Source organism: Pipistrellus hanaki, assembly GCF_964339955.1.
Source record: "Pipistrellus hanaki genome assembly, chromosome: 20".
Classification (NCBI taxonomy): Eukaryota; Metazoa; Chordata; class Mammalia; order Chiroptera; family Vespertilionidae; genus Pipistrellus; species Pipistrellus hanaki.
Genome location: NC_140522.1, coordinates 7,417,450 through 7,443,149, shown reverse-complemented (window position 1 = coordinate 7,443,149; position 25,700 = coordinate 7,417,450). Strand labels below are relative to the sequence as shown.

General features: G+C 40.2%; 1 protein-coding gene across 1 annotated transcript in view; it reads right to left on the bottom strand.

The window, feature by feature from the left end:
* The window catches only part of USH2A (usherin), a gene marked incomplete at its 5' end in the record, with an annotated part of 394,535 nt that overhangs the window by 333,050 nt on the left and 35,785 nt on the right, over positions 1 to 25,700 (bottom strand). Inside the window, 2 exons of the mRNA XM_084868505.1 lie at positions 9,925 to 10,055; positions 13,319 to 13,514. Of these exons, the coding sequence (XP_084724631.1) occupies positions 9,925 to 10,055; positions 13,319 to 13,514 (327 nt within the window). The remainder of the gene's footprint in view (positions 1 to 9,924; positions 10,056 to 13,318; positions 13,515 to 25,700) is intronic.

Below are 25,700 nucleotides of genomic sequence, written 5' to 3'. Positions count from 1 at the left end.
GTCATGTGGAGACCAAAATAGAGAAGAGACAGCAGTTAATTTAGTCTTTACAACTCGAACTCTCTGTTCTGTTCCTCTCATTTGCTGTCTCGTTCGTCGAAGCTTGTTTTACACATGCAAGATGCTTCATTTAAGGAAAGATCTTGCCTTCCTAATAGTAACCCTTCAACAACCTTAAAATAAAGGTCTTTGTTAATAGCGTCATTTTGTACGGAACCTTTTTTTTTTTTTTTTTTTTTACACAATCCTGCTTTTAGGGATATTTCAGCATTTTTATGGTTCATTTGTTGCACGCTCTAATCACATTAAGTACATTTAGATTACTTTTATTGTGGTCAAAAAATGTGAAAACGTTATATGCTTTAGAGTACTGCCAGATAAAATGGTATTTTTTCTTCTTTGGGCTGCTCACATGAGAATGAAAATATATCAAAAAGGGGGGTGTAGAGTCCAGTTTGGAGGTGTCTTCTCATTTCATTGCAGACCAGAACCACCAACGGGAATTTGTCATACATCCGTGAACAATTCCAACTTGAAAAACAGGGAAATGAAGGAAGAAGCCACAGTACAATGTAACCTCCACCACAGCAGGAGTGTTAGTCACGTTACCATTTATGAAATGCCAGACTCCTCATTTTACTGAAGAAACCAAACCTTAGAAAGAGCATGTTACTTCCTGGGGGGCCAGACAGCTCAGAAGTGGCATAACTTCAAAATCCACCTTCATCACCACCATGCTGCATTCACTCTGGTATAAGCTACTAACCAGACAGCAAGGGGACCCAAGCTGGTCCCCAGGAAGGCCAAGGAGACTGTCTATCTCTGTGGCACGCTGGATGCAAATGGAAGAATCAGCCAAGCAGTCCAGTTATTACTTAGTGCATTTCTGTGAATAGCATTGACGCTGACTAGCGGTGGCTATAGATTACCTTGTGATCACACTCAGGGCCTCTCCATTTGCCACCAGCCTGGGAAAGTCTACTGTCCCAGGCCACGTGGCCATGGTGAGTATGCACAGTCAACTGTGTGACAGCTGGTACAATGAGGCTGGCTGGGTTATCAGTGGCAGCGGGGAAGAGTCAGATTCTGCAGTAATCATTCCAGTCAACTTTCTCCACTGCCCTCCACATGAAGAGATGGAATTCTTTCAGGGTGAAATCAAGACATGGAATAATCCATACATGATCATTGTGTGTGTGCGTGTGTGTGTGTGTGTGTGTGTATAAAAACACCACTTCTGTGTTTAAAAAATATGAAGCATGCCCTAACCGGTTTGGCTCAGTAAATAGAGCATCGGCCTGGGGACTCAAGGGTCCTAGGTTCGATTCTGGTCAAGGGCATGTACCTTGGTTGTGGGCACATACCCAGTAGGGAGTGTGCAGGAGGCTGCTGATTGATGTTTCTCTCTCATCAATGTTTCTAACTCTCCATCCCTCTCCCTTCCTCTCTGTAAAAAAATCAATAAAATATATTTTTAAAAATATGAAGTATGATTTAAAGGTCAATAAATAGGTAAGCACAGAGGTTCTCTATGTAACAGACATCACACTCTAAGTATTAAGAGCAACGTTTGAAAAATAGAACTACGTGCCTTCTTAAGCACTCATTTGGCAGGTGGTTGAAACCATCTGATGTCCATGGATTACATCTTCCCCAGAACTCACCAAGAGCCAAGGAGGTGACAGTGATGATGCCAAAAAAAAAGTCAGAACTTGAACTCAAAAGATTAGGGACAGGAAACCTACCCTGGAAATTGAATTTGATTTGGAGGGTTTTGTCTGAGCAGAAGAGAGATACAAACAAGGGCCAAAAATATCTTCTGATTGATGAGTAGATTCTTGAGAATATCTTTTCTTGCATAGAGGTGACTCCATGCTTATCTCCCATAGGAATGCTTAGACTCTTATTCTTCTCTGTTGAAAAGCTCACCCACGGGGTCACTCCACAAAGGATCACGTCCAATGGCACAGCATGTACCCTGAGCCGTGTAAGGTCACGTTACCTGAGCGATACCTCCCAGCCCCCACCACTTCTTCCACCTGCACCGCCATCCTTACCCAGCACTGAGTACCAGAGAAACAGAGAGCTTGTGAATTGAGTCCATAGTAGAGAATCTCTATTACTGAGTCTCTAAAAAAAAAAAAAATTCTAGAAATTAACTGGTTTTAAAAAGAGCACTTATAGCCGCAACCGGTTTGGCTCAGTGGATAGAGCGTCGGCCTGTGGACTCAAAGGTCCCAGGTTCGATTTCAGTCAGGGGCATGTACCTTGGTTGAGAGCACATCCCCAGTAGGGCGTGTGCAAGAGGCAGATGATCAATGATTCTCTCTCGTCGATGTTTCTAACTCTCTATCCCTCTCTCTTTCTCTCTGAAAAAAATCAACAAAATATATACTTAAAAAAAAGAGCACTTATAAAATACTTCTTCATTTGCAGCATTGTTGGTGCTTCTTAGGAAAAGTATATACAGGTCTGCCTATCACCTGCCTGCCAATTCAACCACCATCATCTGCTATCCTCCATCCACAGTACATCCTCCCTGCCAGGAGCCTGCTCAGCCCTCCGATGCAGACCCTGAGAATCACTACCACATGTCTACTTGGTATACGTACACTGATTTCTTCCCTTGAGCTTCTGCCTCTCCAGAGAAGAGAAGTCCACAGTCATGTAACAGGCTACCTTTGCAAGGTACTCATTCCACTTGCAAAATAAATACATGGATCTTCAGTGGTTTCTGCCACATACAAATGCCATGCGTTGCAGAACGCTCAGTGAAGGACGTACATCACCGTGCTTGTTTCCATTTAAGTGTTTTTGTGATATGGCTGTTTATCACCTGGCTCAGCTGTCGAAACATTCATCTGAGAAGAAAGGCAGCTATTGGGTGGAAAACCGAGATGTCTTGTTTTTGCCGTCCTACAGCGCCTGCCATTTGTCGGGCCGGTGTGGTTCTCCAGTCCCCCGCCCCTTTGCAAAGGTATTTCCCAGAAATGGCCATCCGAGCTTGCCACCCTCATCTCCAAGGGCTGTGGGAAGGATAATGCCTGAGGCATGCTCAAACAGAACGATGGTAGGAACGAAGCACATTTTTTTCTGTCTTCTGAGTGCTCAAGACAGAAGGAGTATAAAGAGGTTCCTACCTGTGCTCTTCCCAGCAGTGGTTATAATAATTTAATAGTTATAGTGCTACTTCTCAAAGGGGGATGATTTCATATTGCATCATCCTCCCTCTCACCCCCTCCTTTTCTTTTTTGGCCCGTTTAGGTCTATTTCGCTCCGAGATGATTATCTCTAACGTGTAAAAGATGCATGTAATAGATGTCACCATGTTAAATTAGAGCGTTTCATAAATGTCAGCTGAATGGCACAGCCATACAGAGCGCGGTCTTATTGTAATTTGCTGCAAAATTAATACAGTGCTTATTAACGAGATGATGGTAGGACTTTATCAAAATGAAGGATCTCACAACGGCGTTTTAAAAATATTTCTAACACGAGTAGTAAATGAATTTCCCATGTCTACAGTAAATGTTGTGTAGAAATACGCTTTTAGGGGAGTTAATGCGTTCGGTTTAACGGTATTGATTTTATTTTATTTGGGTAAAACTGATTCAGGCTGCTGTGAACTTGCACAGCAGAGAGGCTGCTGGCTACAGAGTTAGTTTGTGGGACCAGTGAAAATATAAATTCCAAACCTTAAGAGAGGAAGATGCCCATCGGAGATGATAAGGAGAATAAATAGACCAGGCTGTTCAAACAGACTTTGACACACTGGTCAGTGTGTGTGTGTGAGATAATGAAGTGGAAGCCTGGCATATGATAAGTGCCCAGGGAGCCACAGGAATGCCTGGGCATCACCCTAATCTTCACTTGACAGTTGCATCACTTTCGAGAAATGATGTGTAGCCGAAGCTGGTATGGCTCAGTGGATAGAGCGTCTGCCTGTGGACTGAAAGGTCCCGGGTTCCATTCTGGTCAAGGGCATGTACCTTGGTTGCGGGCACATCCCCAGTGGGGGGTGTGCAAGAGGCAGCTGATTGATGATTCTCTCTCAGCGATGTTTCTAACTCTCTATCCCTCTCTCTTCCTCTCTGTAAAAAAAAAAAAAAAAATCAATAAAAATTATTTTAAAAAAAGAAATGATGTGGACACTCAATGCCATGCACACTGTTATACCTAAGTATTTATAGTCAGACCAAGCATAATGTTCCAAAATTAAATGGGCATGTGTCTACCTACCCTTGAGCAGTGGGCATAGACAGCCAGTTTAGTAACGGGCTGTGGAGCTACCTTAAGGAAGACTCAGAGTCTCAAATCTTAAGTTGGCCTTGGGCTTTGAATTTCTGTTCCACCCCGTTATGAGTGGGGTGATCAGGGGGAGCCACCTCATCTTGGATAACTGTTCAGTGTGAACCTTCAGCTCAGACCCAGTCTCAAGCTCAGACCCAGTCTCCCCTTCTTTTCCAATGTACACCCCTCACCTTTGTTCTTAGCATTTGTAGCCAGCCTCCCCCTCAGGTATTGCTCAGCTTAGAGAAATGTCACTACTCATCTCTCCTTAAGTCTCTGAATGAGAGACCACATGACTTACACCCAAATCTTCAGGTCTTTCTTTTTTATTTTTAATATATTTTTACTGATTTCAGAGAGGAAGGGAGAGGGAGAGAGAGAGATAGAAACATCAATGATGAGAGAGAACCAATTATCGGCTGCCTCCTGCACGCCCACAATGGGGATAGAGCCTGCAACCCAGGCACATGCCCTTGACCAGAATCAAACCCAGGAACCCCCAGTCCACAGGCTGACACTCATCCACTGAGCCACACCAGCCAGGGCTTCAAGGCTTTCTTTAAGCTATAGACTCCCCACCTTTCATATCCGTCACCACCGTAATGCCCACAGGCAATATCCACAAATCACGTGATTCAGGAGCAAGCTCCTCATAGGCCATAGAAACTTGTGCATTACATCAATTTGTACACAATAACGTTTGGGCAACACAAAAGGTAAGGCAATAATATATTTCCTGGGAAATTCACACGGTGACTTTCGGACACGTTGCAGTAATTAATGACAAAGACTTCGTTTTGAGCAGATGAAAACGCGTTGATGAACTGCCGGAAATAGGACATTATGCAGAGAAAGTGTATTCTGCCTCGTTTTGTAATGTGTTTTCGTGAAAATTATCACTGCGGCGGAACAATCAATTTTCGAGAGTCGGGTCCTTATTCCTTATTATTCCATCTTCCGTGGGTCAGACTGGGAAATACTTCTTTTGTTGATGCCTTTCCATTTCACCTCATTCATTTCCAGCCCGGGCCTCCTGCCTTATTAATCTATTTTTTAATGTCTCCTAATCCTTTCTCTCGGTTCCGGCTCTGTTGCAGCAGTCTATTGATGTCTTATTGAGCACTGCAATCAACCATCCTTCTTTCTTTCATGTAATTACAACTATATATATATTTCCCGTTTTCAGCCAACTCTGATCCCCTTATTGTTTTATTCTTTCCATTTTTTTTTTTTTAAAAAGTGGCTTAAATTAGATCCTCTAATTTAGTGTACAATTCTGCTATGATTTAACAGAGGCTTGATGGTGTGGAAAACTTAGAACAGCGTTTGATTTTAAGATGGGAGTCAGAGGATCAGAGGACAGGACAGAGTGAGCCCACTTGCACCAGGTATATACATGTGTGCATAGAGACAGGCTCTCAACTACCCTTCTCACCGCCCCCCCCCCCGCCCCCCACATACAAGCCAGCTTCTTTCACCCGCACATCTTTTATAGACAGTGTTCTGGGAATTTCCATGTTAAAGAGTGGTCCATAGACTAGTAGGAAGGCATCACCTGAACGCTCTTACAAATGGAGAATCTCTGTCCCTACCCCAAGCTTGCCCAATCACAATCTGCCTTTCAAAAGACATCCGACAAAGGATGAAATTACTTATTCTCTTGGTACCTCTATTTCTCCATCCACAAAATGGGGATAATAAGGATATCTTCCTACTAGGACTGTTTGGGGGACTCCATGGAATACTACATGGTAAGCCTTTGAGCTGTCTATGAGCATTATTATTCAAAATGATCTTTTCATACACTTGCTATATTCTTCTGAATAAAGTGTGTAGCGTTAGATTCCTAACTCCCATGTTTGCCAGCACAATCTCAGCAAAGAACCAAACCAATCTGTCAAAAGAAAAAGGCATCTGAGATATTCACATGCACGTTCAGCGTTGGAGAAGCACTGCTCTCTGGCTGAGCGCCTGTGTCTCGAATGCTGAGGCTTAACCCTCATGGTGTCCTGGGCTAGATGTAGGAATACAGCAAGGTAAGAGAGGAAGAAGGTGGAGGGGGTGGGGAGTGGAGAAAATCCCAAACAGGAAAGCACCCAGACAGCAGTTCTTGAATGCCTTCCACAGAGTCAGCCACATGCAGCCTCCTTGCCTCACCAACATCACCAGGCAGGTGGCCACACCAGGTCCATCGTGGGCAACCAGCTACCATGTGAAGGGAGGGTTAGTGAAGGGCCAGGCTGGAGGTGACTGGGATCGTCATCTGTGGGCTGTAGGAGTTCAAAGATCCTTCTCAGGAGACCCTGGAACACTTTTCTAAAACGCCACCAGGCCTGGGCTCTGTCTGTCTGGTTCTTGTGGATGTAAGTCACACCCGATTAGGAAAAGACTCAGGAAAGACGTCAAATAACTCTCTCTGCACCGAGTTCAAAGGAAACGAGAACAGAGTGTAGTGACATCCTGACAAACTCACCTTATTATAAATCTGTACTAATAGCCAAGGCTGTTCTTAAGACACATGGACTTATTTTCCCAGGGTTGTGAATTTTAATATTTTTTTGGCTCATGTATATACCTTTTGGGTCTGATGAAGGTACTAAAAGCCTTCCCCTCTAAGACACATAAACAAACAAACAAACAAATAAATGGAAACACTCCTACATCACATACAGATTACGTAACCAAAGAACATATATGCTTAGCCTATGGACACAGACAATAGCGTGGTGAAGGAAGGCCTGGGGGTGAGGAGGCTGGATGGAGGGGAATATAGTGGGAGGGATGAGGGAGATCTGTAATAGTGTCAACAGCAAATAAATAAAAATAAATAAATAAATTAATTAATTAAAAATTAAAGGTGTACACGGATGTCCTAAAACTCATCCACAGCAGCCCTAGGGATGAAGGACTCTGTTATGAAGGACTCCTCAAATAAATGTGATGGCTCTTCTCCCTTTCCCACTCTCCCATTAATATAATATGATTATTGCACTATGTGTCTTGACTTTGGCATTGGTATTTTTAGGTGGTAGTGACTCAGAGCATTACTTCATGCCCGTCTCAGGATCTTGGCATCCGCAGGGCGAAAAATTACAGCACCTCCAATGGAAGAGGGAGGCACACACGCCGGATCTTAGGAGACTGGATGGGGTGTCAAATGGCAACGGCCAAAGAGAAGCTCCGTTCCAGAACCCAGAGCGCGCGACACGGCCGCCCGGGCCATTTGGGGCTGGCTCGCTTCCTGAGTTATTACAGCAAAATGAGACTTGAACAACTGCCTAATATTCCTGTATGCTCCCTAATATTATTAAGGGTTGCGACTGAATGAATTTAGAAAACGTCCTTGAGTTCAATTTTACAGTTTAGAAATCTGACAACGTTGGCAACTTTTTTTTAAAATATGGATTCTGTTATCCCACTGAAAACAACAATAAATGTTTTTTATAAAATATGATTTAGGCAAGGTGGGCTTGACATGATATTTTCACCTGTCATGATAATTTTTTGCGGCACACAGACTATGTGTCTATCCTTAAAGCAGTGTTTTTCAACCTTTTTTGGGCAAAGGCACACTTGTTTCATGAAAAAAATCACGAGGCACACCACCATTAGAAAATGTTAAAAAATTTAACTCTGTGCCTATATTGACTATATATAAAGTAATTCTCTTGAATAGGAATCAAATAAACACAAAGAAAGTATTTTATAATTACTTTATTATGAAATATTAAGTAAACAAAATAGTGAAAAATTATAAAATTCTTGTCTTGTCTGCACCTACGGCACACCAGGCAACATCTCGCGGCACACTAGTGTGCCGCGGAACAGCGGTTGAAAAATGCTGCCTTTTAGAATAAGAACAATTAAGGTAACATGTGAATGGATTTAGAGATGAACAATGTGGAGGCATTAAACTCATGAACAGCTCTGCCATTGTATGTGCACTCAGAATCCTGTATGTAGCTCTCTCTGGCTATATACCGGATTTCATGAAATTCCTATTTATTTCTGCTATTGAAATGATCAAAAAAGCAGTCAGAAATAGAAAAGGGTTAAAAAAAATGCTTCTAAAACAAACAAAAAAATGTTAACACTTCCATGTATGTCTTTTGTTTTATGCATTTTTAAACTAAGATTTTGCACATAGAAAATATGCAATCTCCCCTTTCCCTACCCCATTCCTTTGACCAAAGGGCATGTTAAAATATGTTATTATTTCCTTTCTCCTTCCTGTTGAGTAATATTCCATTGAGTGAATATGCTACATTTTATTTACCCACTCATCAATTGACACTGGGCCATTCAACATTCTGACTAGTATAAGTAAAGGAGTTATGTTCATGAGTAAGATTGTGTGACAATTTATGTTTTCATTCTGTTTGCACATATACCCAGAAGTGACAGGGCTGGGTCATATGGTAACTCTGTAGATAATACATTGAGGAATGCCGGGCTGTTTTCTGTCTGTAAAAGTGGATGTATATGTTACATCCCCCCAGCAGTCTATGGGAACACCAATGACCTCCACAGACTCATTAATGCGTATCATTATCTATCCTTTTAACAACAGCCAGGCCAGTGAGTGTGAAGTGGTATCTCATTGTGGTTTGAATTTGCATTCCTCTGAAGACTAATCATGCTGGATATCTTTTCATGTGCTTACTGCCCTTTGTGTATCTTCCTTGGAGAATTATCTATTTAGATCCTTTAGCCGTTTTTAATTGCATTGCCTTTTTATTATTGAGTTGTAAAGGTTCTTTATATATGCTGGAGACAAGTCTCACTGGATATATGCTTTGCAAATATTTCTCCCATTCTTTGGGTTGAGGTAGGATATATTGACCCAGGTGAGTTAAAAATCTGTGCTCATGTAGGTCAGAAACTAATTTTTGTGATGTTGTAATAAAAGTGCATAAAATTGTAAAAATCCGCTGTGCTGTTAAGATAGAGAGAAGGTTGGGATATAAAATTTACAAGCACAACTATCATAATTACCATTTGGACCTGCGGGTACGTACATGACCTTTGTTAGACTGTCTTCTATGGAATTGGGAAGGAAACTTGTTTTTGTTTAGTTAACATCATTTATTGACATTAATTGTCCAATAATTCCCAGACATATACTCAATTTATTTGCAGTTTACTTTGAAGCCCCAGGTTTCCAACTTGTTTTTGACATTTGTAAAAGTAAAAACAAAGTGAGCCTTTCCTTTCTGCAAAGGACCACCCAAGCAGCCTGACAGCTCACGTCCCTATTAACAGTTGCACAGGAGCCCTCTGAAAGCAGCCATCTCTTTGAGATACACACACACACACACACACACACACACACACACACACTCACACACAGGACATCCTGAGGAATACAGTCCTCGATTCTATGAGTAGATGATGCCCCATATTAGCTTTGTATTGATTGATTTTGAGAGAGAGAGAGGAAGGGAGAGAGGAAGACTAACTTGTTGTTCCACTTACTTATGAATTCACTGGTTGATTCTTTATGCTCCAGGTCCAGGGATTGAACCCACAGCATTGGTTTATCAGGACAATGCGCCAACCACTGAGCTACCCCAGCCAGGGCCAAATTAGCTTCTGAAAGGGAGCAATCCTTTACCTTCCATACTGAGAACTCACCTGATCACACAGGAGGCTACCGTTTCGTGTGCCAGCCGCATCACACTCACAGGGCTGGCACACATCCGTGGCCGAAGGATCTGCCCCGACTGGTCGGAAGAAGTGCTCCTTGCACAGCTCACAGTTCCGTCCTGCGGCAGGGAGAGGTGATGCGTTATGACTTCTAGTTCATTAAAATCAGCTGCATAATTCAGAATTAAAGGCTCTATTCCTTGGAGGGGATTCTACAATTTTCGGGACGTCCGTTTTAATGCACCTTTCATCTCTACCTGCCAATGTAGTGATCCGGAGCATATGAAACAATGAACCTGCTACAAACCGGCTTTCCTTCATTAAACTCCCATCTGCTCTAAAATGCCACGCCTCCAGAACGCTGGCCTTTGGAGGGGCCCAGGCGTTTTGTAAGAGTTTCTTTCTAAACGTGAAACTTTTCTCTATTTCCAGGGCTAGGCATTTGACCTCCATCAAATATGAGAAATTTCTACCTGTGTGGGAGAGAACTGTCGAGGTAGAAGCAACTATGTATGGAGTATTAGAAATATTTTCCAGAACTAAATCTTGTCAAATAGGAGACTGCAATTACTATAATACCATTCATTACTCTACAGTTAACATAATTAAAAGCAAATGCTTCTGTTAGAGCTTACAGCCATGATTTTCCATAGCAAATATCAATACAAATTCATTATATTTAGGCATAGCAAACACATTTAATTTTAAATATTAGAATAGTCTGACATTTTAGAAAATTCAGGTAATTCCTACTGCTTACAATTTACTAATCAGAAGTTTTCCCTTATAAAAGAAAAACAAATCTAACCTACAGGCCGTCTCTAAAGTAAATGTAAGTTCAATATAGAACCACCAAAATAGAACTCAAGTCAATCAATTTCCCATTGAAACATGTATTCTCCTTAAATATTGTCCAAACTGGCCCAATATTAGAAAACGAAGGAAATAATCAAGTGAAAATGTACATTCTGATGGACATTGGCTGTGGACTAATTCAACATTAATTAAGTGGTTTCACAGTATTCCTAGAATATTTTCATTTACATATGCTGATGACTCGCATATTTCTATCTCCAACCCAGAAATATCTCCGGTATTTGCAATTGAATGAATCTTCATTGGTTGATTCCCATGTGCCGAACTCTGTGCTGAGTGCTGAGGAAGGAGGAGTCATGAGCAAAACACACATCACACCCTTCTCACAGAGCTTTCCTGTAGCCATGAGGATAAGAGGAGTCTGAATGGAATAATGACAGGAATGAACATACATGAACAAACAGCCATACACACGTAAGGTGCCACTCAAGTGTGCTGATGACAGGGACCTTTTCTGAGGCACCACAGAGGGCTATCCTTAGGCAAGCAGCTTCAGAATTGAGTGCCCCTGTCTTCACAGAATTCCTCTTGGAAACACACAGTGTCCAAATGAGAACCTGCTACCCTCTTCCCAAGCTTGATTCACCCATGTTTCCTGTCGCAATGAAAGACATTAATGTTGACCCTGTTGCTCACACTGGAATGTGTGGCAAGAGTCTTTTTAAAAATATACATATTTATTGATTTTTTTACCGAGTGGAAGGGAGAGAAATAGAGAGCTAGAAACATCAATGAGAGAGAAACATCGACCAGCTGCCTCCTGCACACCCCCCACCTGGGATGTGCCCGCAACCAAGGTACAAGCCTCCAACCGGAATTGAACTTGGGACCTTTCAGCCCGCAGGCCTACACTCTACCCACTGAGCTACACCGGCTTCGGTGTGGCAAGAGTCTTCATGCTTCCTCCTTCCCTATGCCTTGCTTGGAAGTGCTGTCACTTTCCTTCCTGCACTGGTCTCTATCCTTATCACCTGCCAGCCACTCCTGCTTTGCCCCTCACCTGGACAAATCATAATATGCCACTACCTGGTCTTCTCAGACCATACTTGATCCTGCCCAATCCACTCTCCACGTGATAACCACATAGGTCTTTTAAAAACACAGAACTTGCTGAGATCGGTTTGGCTCAGTGGATAGAGCGTCAGCCTGTGGACTGAAAGGTCTGATGTTCCATTCCAGTCAAGGGCATGTACCTTGGTTGCGGGGGCACATCCCCGGTAGGGGGTGTGCAAAAGGCAGCTGATCGATGATTCTCTCTCATTGATGTTTCTGACTCTCTATCCCTTCCTCTTCCTCTCTGTGAAAAATCAATAAAATATATTTTAAAAAAAAACACAAACCACAGAACTTATCATGTTCCTTTTCTGTATAAAACCCTTAAGGACACCTCTTTACCTTAGGACAGAAACCAAAATCTCTGTCATGGTGTTTAGATGCCTCTGAATACTGGCCCCTGATTCCCTTCCTAGTGCCTCTTCTTACAATCAGTCATTTCCCATCTATCAGGTCTTCAAGCGTCTCCATGCTTCTCTCCTCTAGGACATTACATGACTGTTTTTCTTATTAGAAACCTCTGTTCATTCCCAACCCTCCTTCCTCTCACTCCCTCACCTGGATAACTCCTATTGAACGTGCCCTACCTTGGTACCCATTAGACCAGTGGTCACCAACTGGTGGTCCCTGGAGTCTGAAAGGTTGACAACTGCTGCTTTGGACCACTTTGTAATTGTTCCTTCGATGGTGAGCTTTCCCATATGTACTAACACACACAGAGACAGGATGTTCTTCATCTTGTTCATCTTTATTATATATTTCCAGCACCTAGTCAGGTTCCTGTGTGACATTTCAGGCCATCAGTAATTATCTAATAAACTCATTACGACTTCAGGGCAGCACTCTTCCAAACCCGTAAGACCTGCTCTGTTACATTTTACAAAGTCAGAGATTGCCTACTTCTGCTTTTAATATACTAGCTTTTCGAAATGCTGAAAGGTTCTAGAACACGACTCCGATAATCAACTCTGTATTTCATTAGCATTTACAAAGAGCATTCCCAGGTTCCCAGAGTCCATGCCAAATCTAAATTCATGTAAACATCTCCACATGAGAATTCATGCATAGTGGGAGATAAGGGTTAAACACACACACACACACACACACACACGCTCACGCGCGCACACAAGCACACACACACACACACACAAACATATTTAAAGAAGATACAATACATATGTATTCAAACTTATCAGTCCTGAATTATCCAAAATATATTCATCCTTGAATCAAATGTGGTGGTGGGGGAGGGGAGCTTTTCCTGAATATAGTCAAAGACTAGATTTCTATTTCTGAAAACTCCTTCATCAGTTGCGATGATGAAGATTTGGTAAACCAACTTCGGTTTTCAAACATTAACAGCAGGAGAGAAAGAAAGCAATAACGTAATTTAAAATAACTGGGGCCTCACAGGCCAACTCGGCCTTAGTCTGGATGGCCATTTGCTCGTTACCTGTGGTGTTGTGCTCACAGTCATCACAGACTCCTCCGCCCCCTCGGTGGTGGTCCGATGGGAAAGGGTCCTCTGAGATGTCGTAGTGGCAGCTTCGGGAATGGCCGTGGCACTGACAGGGCTTACAACTGAAGGCGTGAGCTTGGTCTCCTGGGCGGAAGGGCTTGTCATTGTACAGAGGCAGGCAGCGATCGCACTAGGACCATAAAGTCACAGCAGAACAATGAGTACATATACAACTGTGATTGTTTTGTTTTTCATTTACATATCAGGCACTTCTACTAGACGGAATAAGCTAATATCAAAGAGTTAAAAGCCAGCAAGTGTTACATTTTGAAAAATACTTTATAAATCAGAAATTAGCATATGACAGGCATGGCAGTGTGAAGGTGGTCTTGTGGAATAAAATCAGGCAAAGCAAGATGTTCATAAACACTGTGCAGCCGAAATCGGTTTAGCTCAGTGGATAGAGCATTGGCCTGCAGACTGAAGGGTCCCGGGTTTGATTCAGTCAAGGGCATGTAACTTGGCTGCAGGCACATCCCCAGTAGGGGGTGTGCAAGAGGCAGCTGGTGGATGTTTTTCTCTCACATCGATGTTTCTAAATCTCCATCCCTCTTCCTTTCTCTCTGTAAAAAAATCAATAAAATATATTTAAAAAAGAAAAAAAAAAAAACAATGTGCAAAGTTGTGACGGTTTCGTGGCCTTGCATTTTTTTTTGGTCAAAAAGTTAAAAACTTGACTTCCAGTGCCTGTTCCCAGAGGTGAAGCGCCTAGAAGCTGCCAGTCCATCCTAGCAAGTGAAAAGCTAAACAGACAAAATGTCAACAACTGCTCTTGGCACAGAACCAACAGCTCTGCATACCAAAGGCAAAAACAATACCATAGGAATAACCAGCCACCACCAAATCTGGTATTTGGGGGATAGGGGCAGGGAAGAGGGGGATGTTGAAATTGTCAGACCAAGAATTTAAAATAACTATGATTAATATGTGAAGTGCTCTAATGGATGGAGCAGACAGCATGCAAGAACAGATGGACAATGGAAGTAGAGGTTTTAATTGTCCACAAAAGGAAGGCTAGCCTTTTTTAAAATTATTATTTATTTCAGAGAGGAAGGAATAGGGAGAGAGAGAGAGAAAAAAAAAAAAGGATCAGTGAGAATCATTGACTGGCTGCCTCCTGCATGCCCCCCAGTGGGAATTGAGCCCACAACCTGGGCATGTGTCCTGACTGGGAATTGAACCGTGACCTCCTGGTTCATACACCTCCACGCTCAACCACCCAGCCACCCCGGATGGGCAAGGCTAGCCCTTTTGAATAACAACTGGTTGGTAGTGCCCAGACCACTCCATCAAGTCAGTGGCAAATTCCTCTTTGATTCTAGACACTGAAGAAGTCTGGATTTTGTCTTTGGAACATTGATATAGGACTTAGTGCAGTCTGATTTACCATGACTTTCTGATAATGGCGTTTAGGTTCACGATCAGGACAAAGTCTTACATGAGACTTTATTTTTTTAGATCGCAAGCATAAAACAAAATATATATATATATTGTCTTCATACAAATAGCAAAGGGAAGCTTTTGCTGGATTCGCTCCACTAGCTGGGGTAGGCAACGTCCCAGACGCAAACAGCCAGCAGTTGCTCTGGAGAAGACAAACTGCATCTGTAATCAGGGTGACAGGACCGCAGCTTTCATGTCATCACTTCCACCCACTTTTATTCGAGAAAGTACAACTTGAATAATAAAAACACCATCACAGGGTGAGCAAGGTCATGGGTAAGAATACTTTGAAATGCAGGGGGTAAGGAGAATGGGCTTTGGGCATGGTCTTGTAGCAACATTTTGCATTTGGCCCAAGACTGTGATGGGATGAATAGAGTTTTTAAAAATTAGGAATGAGATTAATTGCATGGCTAATTGACCTGGGAAAGAGAATTTAATGAGCTCATTTCTCCCCTCCAGAGCTAGGAAGTCAGAAAGTGAGTTTGCATCTCTTCTTCCATTTGTCCAATTGGAACAGGTCTCCCCACATTTGGGGCTTTCGAGCCATAGTCAGACCCTAATGATATCTGATGGCTCCTGGGAGGGAAGTGTGTGATAAGGCCTCCTCTGCCGTTGTCGCTACAGATGACGAAAATTAACCAGAAATGAAGGTGGATCATAAATTGCTCCTTGCTCCACTTTATGGGCTGTGTCCTCTAAATCAAATCATGGTTCCATACAGTTATATCACAGAATCTGCTATGAATGGTTACAAATAGTCTATTGCATGGGGGCAGTCTTGTAAACTGCTGGTGTCACTTGAACTGGAGACCAACACCTCTGTTGGATTTTGACCCCTTTCTACTTCCTCCTTCCCCTCCCCGGTCTTGTAACTTCCAGATTTTGAATGCAGAATATGCTTCAGACTTTATGTTGGTCACTACTGAAATATTATCGCTTATTCTCAGGTTATTTTGAGTAAAAAAATCATTAAGATATTGAATTAAGGGTTTTTTCTTTTAGAGGTAAAGAAACTGAGTTTCACAGAAGTGGACTTAAGGATTTGCTGGTTAATGATGTTCACCATATTAATTACTCTCTTTATTCCCCAGTTGCTAATCTAATAACCAAGTAGTAGGCAATATTTACTGAGGGCTCACCATGTGACAGACACTCTGCCAAATGCTTAGTCTTTACAACAACCCTGTGAGTCAGGTATTGTTACCCTCATGTTATAGATGAGAAAAGTAAAGTTTAATAGGATAGAATTTATTATGTAAGAATATAGGGATAGCATATCAAGGAAGATACTTTTTTAAAAAAATTAAATATATTTTATTGATTTTTTACAGAGAGGAAGGGAGAGGGAGAGAGAGTTAGAAACATCGATGATAGAGAAACATTGATCAACTGCCTCTTGCACACCCCCCACTGGGGATGTGCCCACAAACAAGGTACATACCCTTGACCGAAATCGAATCTGGGACCCTTCAGTCCGCAGACCAATTGCTCTATCCAATGAGCCAAACCGGTTTCTGCGAGATAAATTAATATTGGGATACTATGACCCAAAGCTTAAGGGATTCAATAAAATAATCCATCTCAAATGCTCATTATAATGCCCAGCACATAGAAAATATACATTTCATGTTACTTTCCACAGTTAGTGGCAGCACCAGTAATTGTCTGACTTCAAGCCCACGTCTAATCTCTAACTTTCGATTATATAAAATAAACTTGATTTACAAATGATTACTGGTGAGAGAAAACTTGAATAGGTCAATTCCTTCACTTTAAAAATCTTTCTGATCTAAGACCCAGAGTTGATAATATTCTAATGATTGCTCCATCTTCCTTTTAGAAATTGAGTTTCATTTTACATTTGGAAGTGCTTTATGCAAATCATTGAATAACAGCCAATTCTGAAACCTTTGCATAAACATTACCATTTATTAATTATTCCCTTTGTGCCCCCTCTCTACATTTCCTCAAGAATATTTTTTTTAGTATTAATGACATCATGTGAATTTCCAGTTAACAGTATACAGTATAGCAATTGTCTATTAAGCTCCTACAATGCGAATGACACAGAAAGCATAAAAGTCAATATGCTTGCATTTAATGGAAGATACATATAAGTAAATTAATTATTTCAGTTCAAAGTGATAGGATCAAGGTCTAGGAATTACTAGAGTGTTACAGGAGTGGAGAAGAGGGGTAACTATCCTAGCCAAAGAGTTGATAAGCTCTGTATTCCTAAAAGATCTATTTCTACTAAGTTTAGCTAGTTTGTTGACATATAAGATTTTTTTTTATAACAGTGAAGAAAAGAATACAAGTTAGATGCCCCACAGGGAATGGTTTGAAAATGCCATATCTTCACATGAATATCATACAATCTTATGTGAATACAAATGTAGAAAGATAGCCATAATGTAGTTTGAATCTAAAAACCAAGTTATATTGATATGTAAAGTATAACCCTGTTTTTCAGATAAAGGCAGATTCATCTACGGATATGGATACGGAGCTACAACTTTAAGAAGATAGAGACAGATAATACAGATTTACTTACAATGACAATAATAAAAGATCTAAAGGATATAAACTAAAGAGTATTTGCCGAGATTATCTATGGAGTTATAGATGACTTTTACTTCTTATAACTTTTTCTGCAGGACAAATTTATTATGAATGTATTAAAAATTAAGGGCAAATGAAATGTAATTACATGGACAGTTATAAGAAATCTATAATAATCATTTTCATCATCTGCATGTAGCATTTCCCTAAGAAAACTGAAAAAAATTAAAATGTTTGTTTTAAATTATACACAGATCAGTAAGACACTATTGGGAAAATGGCTCTCTTTGGGGACAAAATGTAGGAAAAGGGCTTATGAATTACCACTAAATAGAATATGATTTTTAACAGATAAAACATTTTTATGCTTATATATACAAGTTAGTTTTACTATCCTCTCCTCCCCCATTCCCTCTGGTAACCGCCAAACTGTGGTCTGTCTATGAGATTTTGTCTTGCTTGTTCATTTATTGCTCTCAGTTTTATATCCCATATATGAGTGAAACCCTATGTGTGTTTTTTGTTGTTATTTTTTTACTTTTTCTGACTTATTTATTTTAGCATAATATTCTCAAGGCCCATCCATATTGTTGGGAAGGAAGTATTTCATCCTTTCTTATGGCTGAGGAGTATTCTATTGTATGTATGTACCACATCTTCTTTAACTAGTCACCTATACAGTGTTTAAGTCACTGAAAGTTACATAGAATATTTAATAGTTCATTGTCTTATCTGTTGTCCTTAGACTCAAGCAAAGAAACAAAAATGAAAGAAAATTATTTCTCTTTCTACCCTTAACAGAAAAAAATGCCCATACATGTCTCTACAGCAGTGCTATTCATACAGTATGAATACCTAAAATATATGGTTTCCAGTCTGTGTGCTTCCTACTTATTAGCCTAACTAAATCTTCCCAACAACCTGTGAAGTAGGAGTTGCTAGTACCTCCATCTGACAGATAATGAAACTCAGGCAAAGAAAAGAAATTAAAAGTTTTTCTAAAGTCATCCACTAGAATGTCAATTATTATAAACTAGAGTGCAGAAATAAATAAGGACAGCCATGTGCATTTGTTAGTCACTGCAAGAGTCCCCCTGACTAGAAGGAGCCCTAACACACAGTAGGCACTCAATTTACAGAGAAACCCTCACTCCTAACCACCTTGCTGCTACACTGGCTCAGGGGTACAAATGAACTCCTCAGGAAGGGAGGGTGGACCTGAGGGCCTTGGAATGTTGATTTCACCCCTTCTTCCCCGCTTCCCTGCTGGACCAGTAGACAGCCCAGGCTCTGTGCAGAGGACAGGAAGGTGATCTGTCTCAAAGTGGGAGACTACAAAAGGCTTACTTTTCAGAGACCACTATAGTACGACTTGCTGAGCTAAAAGAGGTAATTTGTTCAACGATTCCCCAGTGGCCTACATGAATTAGAGATCTTCTGAAAGTCTGCAAATTGCTCCTTTCACATCAGTGGCTGCCAGGGCAGTGTGTTGGAAATTGGAAGAACCTACATCCCTAATAATAGAAACTGTCCTCAGACTCCATTCACAAGCTCCCTCTTTCCTTTGGATGTAGCATTTCAGTTGTTATTCAAATGATGCCACTTTGGTGCCTTATCTTTTGTGTTCTAGGTGGACAAAAGCATCTTTATAAACAGTTCACAGTACTCATGTAACTATTTTTCCCCAGTAGAAGTTTCCCTATGTGCCTCAACTGCTCCAACCACAAAGGCACTGTTAGACAAATCTGATGATTTATTATCAATGAGAGATTGTGTGTGGAGTGAGGAGGGAGGTGGAAGTAAAACTTCCAACTGCAACGAGAACCTAGACAGAAAATGACTCAGTGCTTTGCACATGATAGGCGATCAATATACATTTGATGAACGCATGAATGAATGACCTAATAGACTGTTTACATTTATGACATGTTACAAGACTGTACCTTCATGTGTCTGGCATTTAACGGAATAGTGACATTAAAGATTTAAAGGGAAGTGCAATATTATCCTGCAGATTTTTACCTATGGATGGCCATGTAATCTCAATTAGCAAATGCAAAACAATTACCAGGCTTCACCATTGAGAAGACAGAAAATGCTCCTGTATTTATCCTTCAATAACATATCCCTTTCTCAGTAATTATCTTTCCTCTGGCGAGACATTCTCTTATGATTAAAGTGTCTGCAGAAAATACGTACTTACCCTGCTCTCTAGGTGCTGAAATGAAGAGTATAAATTAAAATTACTAATACTATTGGGCAATACTGACCAGATATTAGTGGCAATACAATGACCATATATAGCCTGTTTGACTTTCAACTACAATATGTGATGGCTACTTTTATTTATTTATTTATTTATTTATTTATTTATTTATTTATTTTATTTTATTTTTTTACAGAGAGGAAGGGAGAGAGATAGAGAGCTAGAAACGTCGATGAGAGAGAAACATCGACCAGCTGCCTCTTGCACACCCCCTACCAGGGATGTGCCCACACGCAACCAATGTACATGCCCTTGACAGGAATCGAACCTGGGACCTTTCAGTCCACAGACCGACGCTCTACAGCTGAGCCAAATAGGTTTCGGCACTTTTAGAACCTTTCTAATTCACACAATGCCTTGTCTGAACCTCTACAATGAGGATGGGGAACCTCTTTTCCTGCCAAGGGCCATTTGGATATTTACTACACCATTCGCGGGCTACACAAAATTACCAACTTAAAAATTAGCCTGCTGTATTGGGCCAAACATTTAATTAACTCACCCCTAATGCACTGACAGGGCCAGACCAAAGGATTCCGCGGGCCTTCTATGGTCAACGCACTGGCTGTACTTTGCCCATCCTGCTCTACAGTGGAAGACTGGAAAAATACCCAATAAAACTTTAATAACGTGAAAAAAAACCTACATCTGGAAAAAGAGACTGTGAGGACAATTATTTGGACAGCTTCTTTAGTTGCACACGTTGTCTCTATATCAATATAACTGACACTGTATGTACTTTTCAGCAAGGGGCTCCTGACAGGATTGTGAATGCGGAGCACCTATGTCTAGATATTGAATGAGATAGAACCATGTGCATGATGGGCGCTGGGATCTCCTTCATTCGTTTTGAAAGCACCTGCCAGTGCTTCCATCCCAGGAGAGAACTGCCCTGACCCCTGCTCCTCAGCCCTGGCCTCAAAGCGGGTCAATTTAGCTCCTCCCACAGGTCCAAGGTGGAGCTGCTGCCTCTGCACTAGGGCTCACAGGTGAGTCTGAAAGCAAGTGAGTCCATGCCTGGGCCCCTCGAAAGGTGATCCTAGGTCTCCAGCAGCCCCCCATCTCACTCAGATACAACCGCCACTAGTTGTCCCAGCCAGATGTGATGGGGACGCCTGCTCCCAGCGCTGGTGTCCCAGGCTGTGGACTTCAGCGTGGGGCTGAGACTCCTGACCCCTAAGGTGAGACACTATAGCTGGGATATCCCTCCTGATTCTTAATCACACCACCACAGGGGTGGGACCTGCCCATCCCACATCTGCCCCCTCCTGCCAGTCTCCACATGACTTCTTTTTCTAGATCTTTGGTCATAGGATTTCTCTTCAGCTGGTCTTCAGGTTGTTCTCATTATTGAGTTTTCTATAATCTAGCTGTAATTGTGATGTGGCTGGGGGAGGAGGTGAGCACAGTGTTTACCTGTAAGCCACCTTACCTGAATTCCCATACCGCTATTTTAAACTGAAAATTGAACCTAGTGTTAGACTTGAGTACTCCATGAATCAATTTTAAAAATTTGTTCATCAGTATAGCTATATTTAATTTTTTTCTTTTAATATTTAAAGTGTCAATGGTATTTATATTTATATTATTTGTTAATTAAAAAATTATGGGCATGCATAATATGTTTGCAATAAAGTCATCTCCATGTTTTATAGTAATTCATGTCTTCCAGGGGAAACTTTTATGATTTTTACACATAAAAGTCCTTCAATATTTTCAAATACTTGCATCTGAAATCAGGATGTTATGGCTGTACACAGAGAAGGCACTGCATGAATATTTGTTGAATGAAGCTAGCATATGATTAGTCTTCACATGAGAACTAAAAAGACACACAGTAATGCAATCACCTCCACTCTATCTTGAATGAATACTTAACATAGATATGTGCCTGATAGATTAATAAATCTGATTACGTGTATATATATACATATATATTTACACATATATGTATGTATATATATATATATATTTACACATATATGTATATATATATATATACACACATTTACACAATTATATATCTCACATCTTCTTCACCCATTTATTTATTAATTGAAATCTAGGTTGCTTTCATATCTTGGCTATTATAAATAATGCTGCAATAAACATAGGCATGCATATAGCTTTGCAAATTAGGGTCTTTGTTTTCTCTGGATATATATCCAGAAGTGGAATTGCTGCTATGTCTTATGACAGCTTTATTTAAATTTTTTGAGGAATCTCTATACTGTTTTCCATAGTGGCTGAACCAATTTATAATTTTACCAACAGTGTGTGAAAACTCTCTTTTCTCCACATCCTTATCAACATTTGTTATTTGGTTTTTTGATGATAGCTACTCTGACATGTGTGAGGTGATATCTCATAATAGTTTTGATTTGCATTTCCCTGATGGATGTCAAGTGTCTACTGCCTATGTTTTCTTCTAGAAGTTTCTTGGTATCCAGTTTTTCCAACACTACTTATTTCAGACTTTTCTTTACCCCTTTGTATATCTTTGCCTTTATTGCCATAGATTAATTGACCACATAATTGAGGGCTCTCCATTTTATTCCATTGATCTACATACATCTGTTTCTGTGCCAATACCAGACTATTTTGAATACTGTAGCTTTGCAGTTTAATTTGAAATATGGGAGTGTGATACCTGCCTACTTGGTTCTTTCTGTTTAACTACTGGGTTTTTTGGTGGGTGGGGTCATAATAATGTTAGGAGTTAAGTCCTAGTTCTGAGAAGAATGTCATTGGCATTTAACAGGGATTGCACTGAATCCGTATATTGCTTTAGATAGTGAAAACGTTTTAACAGTATTAATCACTCTGACACACAGGATGGTATAGCCTTCTATTTGTATCCTTTTCAATGTCTTTTCTTTACTGTCTTGTAGTTTTCTGAGTATAGGTATTTCACCTCTTTGGTTAAATTTAATCTTAGGAATTATATGCTTTTACTGATAGTCTAGCTACAAATAAAATATTCTAGAGGTGTTGGTTATTTCTATCTGCACTTCAAAGGTAATATTTCACTGTCTTCTGCCTTCCGTTGTAACTTGACAAATCTAATATCACAATTTCTAAAAATTTTGTGTCTATAAATCATTTGACTTTTCCTCTCTGGCTATTGGTATGATCTACTCTTGGTCTTTGGTGACCAGCAGAATTATTATATCTTACCTATGTATGAGTTTATTTTTTCTCAGTTTACTCAGAATTCTAAGAACCATGCCACTCCTCACCTTTGGAAAATCCTTTACCCTTATCCCTTTGGATATCATTTTTCATTATTTTTTTTCTGTTTTCATCATCTGTATTTACTACTTCTATGAATATGTCTCAAGATACCCCCATGCTCTTAACCTCTTTTTCATGTTTCTAACTTACATTTTAAATGCATTTATGCACATATCTATCTCAGGGAAATTACTAGTGCAAGTGTTTTTCAAAGATTAAAAATATCACCATGTGTCAGAGAGTAAATGAAATACTTGACCTTGACTCACTAAATGTACAACTAATGTAGAATCTATAATATGAACTGCTTGAATGATAGTTAATAAAAATGAATTCATCAGTATTACAAAAATTATAACGCAAAATGAAATACATTGTGAGTAAAATCTTTCTGTGGGCAAAGAGGAAACATCAGCGGTGGGGTTTGACGTGTAGTACAAATATGACACAAGTTAGTCATGATGACTCATATTTTCAGACTTTTGTGACCTAAAGGAACATACTCTTTAAAATAACAGGAAATATTAATTTGCATAATAAGCATTGTAGAGTGTGATGTTCCACCATCAAATTACTGAATGGAAGGAAGGCTTATTACATAAAATGTTTTAAGTTGGCTCTGCTATTTATAATACTAAGATTCATATTGATAGTTTGATTGTAGTTAATTCATAAAAGCCATGACAAGTGGTATAAAAGGGTCACAAATCAGAGCCAAAGAATAAGAGGAGTATTCATGGTTCCTAATGAATTGCTCTGTGAACGCTTGGCCACCCTTGCAGGTAATGATGTCACAAAATGATGAAAGAATAGCTAAGTGGCCAACAAAGTGCCAGTGCTTGGCGGAGGTACCAACCATTGCATCACTCCTGGCCAAGAGCCTCAGAAAGGTGAACGAAGCTATTAAAATAAAATGAAAATCCTAAGGATGCAAGTTTCAACTCCTAACACTTTTCTTCAAGCTAGATTCTATCAACACTTGAACTCTTAAAACAGGTCAATAAAGTATTAGTGAAAAAAGTGGGCACAGCCTCAGCCAGTTTGCTCATTGGATAGAGCATTGGCCCATGGACTGAAGGGTCCTGAGTTTGATAATGGTCAGGGCCACACGCCCGTGTTCAGGTTTGATTCCAGCCCTGGTTGGGATGCATGTAGGAGGCAACTGTGTTTTTTCTCACATCGATGTTTCTCTCTGTCTCCCCCTCTCCCTTCCACTCTCTCTGAAAATCAATGGGGAAAAAATCAATTAAAAAAATCTGTTAATCATTGGGTGAAGATTAACAAAACAAACAAACAAAAAAACCCCACAAAAAATAGAATATGCCCATTGTAGCTCTACAACCCTTAGCTGACATATACGTCACACACCCGAGCTTCTAATTCCTAGGTTGTGGTCTTTATCTATGAACTTAGCACATGCTCTTGGAAAGTGATGATGGACTTTCTGAGCTGGTGGACCAGATGAACTGTATTGCAATAAAGCTACTGGCACAACTAGTTAGGAAAAAGAGCAAGGGAGGTAGAGTGGAGAAATTTAGAAGCCTATATACCAGAAAATTCTTCTTCAAAATTAAAACAAAAAATACCCCTATGGACCACCGATTTGTGATATAACCTTTATGAACAACTGAAAATGCTTCATACAGAAAATTCCCTAGAACGGCTCAATGTATGAACTTGCTCCTGAATTCATCATTCCACTGCTTTTTTCCCAACTTCATTCATTTTCACTCCTGCTAACATCACTTTCTCACAGGCCTGACAATTGCCGAGAACTGGCATATTCTCAAGGCTTACGTGTTCCTCTGTTTGCCAAATGGCTGTAATGTAATTCACAAAAGCCCTGTTTATTGAGTAATATTATTAATGGTTGGCATAATACTGCAAAATTGAAGACATTCTTTTTGGATTGTGTCCAGGTCTTTAAAAAGAACATTGGTTCCAAAAGGAAATGAATGGCTTATCTTAAAACATTATTTTAAAAGGAAGGGCAATGTGTAAAGCACTCAAGTCAGTATATTCTCAAACTATGGCAAGACAACTTTTTCAGATACATTGAGTCCCGCATGTATTAAAACACTGTGAATGATAACAAAAAGAGAATGCCATGCTTATGAATGTTTTATAAAATCATTTTTCATTTTCAACACCTTGTTGAAAACATAGGACTGAGAAATCACTCAACGTAACAGTCTATTGACTTTCTCCCTTCAGCTGCATTTGCCAAATTTTGCTAAAGTGGAAGCTATTTGTTGCTTTTATATTTATGGCCAAATTCATAAATTATCAAAAGGTGTCAAACAGGGAAATAACAAAAAAGTCAACTTGTTGTTTTTCTAAAGGCACTTTATGTCTAAATAAGAAGCATTAAAATGTATTCCCCGCCTAAATTATGGTTAATTATTGCACTCGTTCGTAATCTAACAGTCACCACCTGAGACCGAGTCTGAAAGTCCCAACGTGACTTCTGTAACCAATCCTGAGTTGGGATCCATTTAACGGCTCTATTTTTAAGGGGGAGCATGAAATCACCCAAGAATCATAAAATATTAATCACTTCAATGAGAGAAATTCAAGAGAGAGGAAAGAGGAAACATGGATTGGGCACTAAGAGGGAGAGAGGAGACTGGGGGTTGGAGGTGGGTGGGAACTAACTAGTCAAAATAAAATAGGAGAAGCTACGAAAACAATGTATCTTATCAAACTAATAGCCAGTTTTAAAGTTTATTTGAAATTACAGTTAGCATACAGTATTATATTACACATATAACTTAGGAAGTGATCATCCCAATAAATCTAGTACTCACC